Here is a 5170-nt window from a genome sequence, read left to right on the forward strand (position 1 = left end):
TAGTTATTAGAGAGTTGGGCGGTTTTTCACGGGACACATTTCCGGCGGATGTGGATATTTAATCAAAACATCTGGTTTCGGTGAGCAAAGTCTATTTTCCACGGCCAAAATTTTTGGTGCATGACTAGTCAGTAGTGTGCTAATAATAGGCTAAATATGTAATATATTTTGATTCCGAAGAAATAGCGATTGTTGAAGATTAGAACCCTCCCAAATATATTACTTTATATAAAGAATATATATCCATTTTATGCATTATATTTCATTAAATTATGTTCCTGTAAAAAACCCCAACATATTTTTAAGGTGTGGCGTCTTTTATTTTATTTTGTAGTAGTTGTAGCGACTTTCTATGTTCATTTCCGGAATCCGGTCAAATGCCTTTGTTTTCACTTTATCGAACTACGTGTGCAAGTGACGTCGAGGCCACATTGGGGGCTGTGCGCGTGTATACTGGACTCTGATAAAGATCACATTTTACTTGCAGTGTAAACAGTCATCAGATTTGGAAAAAATCTGATTTGGGCCTTTCTGGCCTGCAGTGTAAACCTAGTCACTGATTTTGAGTCATTATTATTTTTGTTTAAAAAAAAAAAAGAAAAAAAAAAGTCCCACTTAAATTTTCAGTAATCAAAAATTGGCCCCCCTCATTAAAGTGTTAAAAATGCTCTATCCATCAATTATGAATTTTTTGTCAAAAAAAAATTCTTTATGGCAAACAATCAAAATATTCAATATTTCCCCCCCAAATATTTCAAAGTGTAATAATTGATGTGCAGTAATTGGAGCCTTGAATAAGTCAATAATTCATAACATTGATTTTGGTTCATTATATTTTGAGCAAGGAGTTGTATTTGAGTCAACATAGCAACTTTTTCTTGCTACATTTCACCTGTTTAATTTTTTATTCCACTTTTTTTGGGGTAACTTTTAGAATGTGCGGCTGCCCGTAAAAAAAAAAAAAAAAAAAAAAATCAATTGCGGGCCACAATTTAGACACCCCAGGTTTACATAGAACAGCAACACGGTAAAGACAGTAGTGCAGCTAAACGATCTTATATTGATTTGTTTTAGCATCTTTATTGTACAAAAGTATTTCAAAGGGACTCCACTAAAACATAAAGGATGGTGTTTGAAGTAGGATGGAAACTGTTGAAACAACATTGTTTACCTGCTAGTGCGAGAAGCTTCCTGGTCCAGAAAATCTAGTAAAGACAAGACAATGTACTTTGAATGATTTTTTTTTTTTTTTTACTTAAAAAAAAAAAGTTCTAAATAAAAATGTACAATTTTGAACTCTTAGTGGTACTTTATAATTTAGAAGATGGACAAAAAAAAGGCCAAGAACGCCATCGCCGCTCTTAAAGTGTCTTTTCTTTTCTTTTTTTTTTTACTTCCGGGACATTCCGAGTGGAGCGACGAGGGCGTGTCCACAGTGTTCCCGCGTAAAGACAAGAGTTTTGACACACACAAAAAACGTACAGAAATATTCTGACAACATTGAAGAGAAAATGGCCGATGTTTGCATTCACATACAAACTAAAAGATCTACGCTGTTAATATTTATCTTCTGTAGAAAAAATAGACCAAAGAATGAAAAAAATAGTTCTATTCGGACCACTTTTTTTTTTAAACACAGTGTGGGTTCTGGAGGGGCCGGGGGGTGGCGGAGCCTGTTGACATTCATGGTAGAAATGGAATCGATTAGTTTGTACGAGGCTGCTACATTTGGAAATGTTCCTCAGTCTTAGAATGTTATTGCCGTTAGAAAACCCAACAAGTGGCCACTACACAATCTTTGTTTAAAAATGAGCAAGCACAGTCGTCCTTATGTACAGCTACTCAATATACATATGTACGTATGTCTGTATATATAGACTTTCTAGTATGGATACAAATGTTCTCATCCCACTTGTTGATATCGAAGAGTACGTGGAACGTCTCCTGGGAACCATCCGAAAGCAGTTTATCGGTGTTCGTGTCATATATGATTGTAAATGATGATATTCTCCTCGTGGTGCTTCCGCACATCTCGTTGAGTCGTTCTTTAAAAACAAAACAGAAAAACCCTCGAGACGGTGGTCCCGCCTCGCCAGCTGGTCAGGTAGGGGGTCGCCAAGCCTGCTGCTCTGTTTACCGGTTTTTGCGCTCGGAATAAGGCACTTGAGAGGTTTTTGGCTTTCACGGCAGCTCGGAGGAGACCAGGGCGAGGCCCGAGCTCTGGCGGAGGGGTGGCCCCGCGTGCACGGCCTTGGGGCAGTCGGGCGTCAGCACGCGTCCATTCTCGCCCACGCTGCCCGTGATGGACAGGCGGGCTTTGTTCCTCATGGCTTCCGTAAACGTCATCTTGAAAAAAAAGACAGAGGAAGAGAGGTTTCAGTTTAGAAGTGGTTCAAAGAAAAGCAATAATGCAGATTGGTGTTTTAGACTTTTACTTTAGCCAGCAGCTAAAAATGTCTCGACTAAGTGTACGCACGCGATAACGTTTCAAAATAGCCCCCCCAAAAATAGTTTGACGCAACATGACGACTTATAGTCGACAGAAATTTACGTAAAAAACTGGCAGTTTATTTATTTTTTTACAGTAATATGCTTTATATTTGGGTGGATATCTTGCTTTGAAATAATTTCATGCAGTACATATATTTTTCTGTAGAAATTAATACATTTATTATTGAAAAGATAAGGCACTTATTATTTCCAGGTGTTCAGGGCCCATATGAAATGTGGCAGGTCAGATTTGGCCCCCTTGCCTTGAGTTTGACACCTGTGACCTAATTGGAAACACATGGGCAAATGTTGCATTTATTGTAGACCAGAAATATTTCCACACAACTGGTCTTAAGGATTTACTATTTCTCAAGTTTAGTTGGAAATGTTTAAACAAGAAACATTTCTATCCAGTTTACATTTTTAACACATGATTTGGGTCATAAAACAATGTATTCTTAACAGCCCATTGTTTCAAAATTGGTTTCTTTTTACACACAAAAATACGTATATTTAAGTAGTGTTTATAGAGGTTTTAACATTAGTTTAAAAAAAATTGTTGTCATGACTAAAGTTGACCAACAGGGGGCAGCATATCACCATTATAGCCGCCGAGAGGCTTCATGCAGCAAAATAAAAACCTAATACAGGGGTGTCAAAACGTTGACATGGGGGCCGCACTGGATTAAAAAAATAACTCCACATGTGTTCATTCATAGTTTTGATGCCTTCAGTGACAATCTACAATGTAAATAGTCATGAAAATAAAGAAAACGCATTGAATGAGAAGGTGTGTCCAAACTTTTGGCCTGTACTGTATACACACACACACACACACACACATATATATATATATACATATATATATATATATATATATACACACACAGGTGTACATATTATATTAATATAATGGATATATAATTTATAGTTCAACTCCTACCTTGTATTACCTCCCTGACAACCTCTTTAAAGTTTTGTAATCAATTAGCAATATCGAGCAGCTAAAATGCGCCAAAAATGTGTAGAGAGAGTGTTTTTAATGGATTTTTAAATGGGTGTAATTTTAAATTTTTAATGGCGTTTGGATGTTTTTCTTTCATAATATCCACAAAGTTCAGTGAGCAGGTTGTGTTATATGTGACTTTTGGTGTTGGTTGCACTTTTTTTTTTTTTTTTTGCGCCATGACTAGGGAAGGTTATCTGGATTAGGTCATTTACGTAAAATGCTGTGTGCACATCGAATCACAATTCATGGTAATGGAACTGAACTTCTTACAAGCAAGATGGTCGGATGCTCAAAATTAACTAGTGAACGGTGATTCCTTATTAATAAACTCATGACATTTCACGGGCCAAATTGAAGTTTGGACACCCCTGTTCTATTATCATTACCGCATTTTTCGGATAATAAATCGCAGTTTTTTTCATAGTTTGGCCGTGGGTGCGACATACTCCGGGGCGATTTATGTGTGAAATTATTAGCACATTACCGTAAAATATCAAATAATATTATTTATCTAATTCACGGAAGAGACGAAGCGAAATGTCAGCAATCGTCACACACACGTCAACCAATAAGAATTCGGCGGGGGAGGGTCATTGGATGCTAACTGCTATATGCTATATGCTACTGCCGTAGCTATTAAAATGGATCATTTCTACATTGGCGGTAACTTATAAAAACTGAACAAAAATGGCACCGAAAAGGAAATCATATACTGCAGATTACAAGCTGGACGTAGTGAAATATGCAGCAGAAAGAAAGGACGCTAGCGGCGCATACCAGGAGTGACAACGGGGAAGAAGATTTCATGGGATTTAGCGATTAGGAGTGACAGATTGTTTGGTAAACGTATAGCATGTTCTATATGTTATAGTTATTTGAATGACTCTTACCATAATATGATACGTTAACATACCAGGCACGTTCTCAGTTGGTTATTTATGCATCATATAACGTACACTTATTCAGCCTGTTGTTCACTATTCTTTATATATTTTAAATTGCCTTTCAAATGTCTATTCTTGGTGTTGGCTTTTATCAAATAAATTTCCCCCAAAAATGCGACTTATACTCGAGTGCGACGTATATGTTTTTTTCCTTCTTTATTATGCATTTTCGGCCGGTGCGACTTATACTCCGAAAAATACGGGTAATTAAATCCTTATTTAGTGTCAAAGCCTTGTAAGAAATGTACGTCCGAAACACCAATCTGCGCTCAGCAAATCATGCACACAACCCCCAGTGGCCATGAGCAGTAATGCATAGGGGGCATTACGCAGGCAATACATGTAAATCGCGACACTACATACATTCAGACAGCTGACTTGGCGACAGTAATGAAGACTTATTGATGGGGGACACAAAGCCACGTGGGACAAAATGAGCGCTTCCTTTGCCTCGAGTTATTTAAAATGTAGAATTTGCCAATGTGCGCTAATGATGCTTTATGACTTGTAACCTTGAGGATGTGTTTTCTTTCAGAAATCGATTTTCCGGAAAATGGGTCCTAGATAAAGATATAGATATTGACGCACGGTGACATCTTCCGGTCACATGGACAAAGAGTTAGACACGAGCACACGGTGGAGGAAGCCACTTGTCACCACAGTCACTGTTAGCATAGCAGAGCTGGGGTGGGGGGAGGGGGGGGCAGCGGGGCGGTGAGAGCGGGGT

The 5170-nt window shown here is 38.0% G+C and overlaps 1 protein-coding gene across 5 annotated transcripts in view; it reads right to left on the reverse strand.

The window, feature by feature from the left end:
* Nucleotides 1-595: 595 nt before the first annotated feature.
* Nucleotides 596-5170, reverse strand: part of LOC133607808 (glutamate receptor 4) — a 549530-nt gene continuing 544955 nt past the window's right edge. For all 5 annotated transcript variants that reach the window (XM_072913769.1, XM_061962781.2, XM_061962780.2 and 2 more), the window contains one exon: nt 596-2346. In XM_072913769.1, coding sequence (XP_072769870.1) covers nt 2182-2346 — 165 coding nt within the window. In that variant the 3' untranslated portion in view covers nt 596-2181. The remainder of the gene's footprint in view (nt 2347-5170) is intronic.

This window comes from Nerophis lumbriciformis, linkage group LG09 (assembly GCF_033978685.3).
Source record: "Nerophis lumbriciformis linkage group LG09, RoL_Nlum_v2.1, whole genome shotgun sequence".
Classification (NCBI taxonomy): domain Eukaryota; kingdom Metazoa; phylum Chordata; class Actinopteri; order Syngnathiformes; family Syngnathidae; genus Nerophis; species Nerophis lumbriciformis.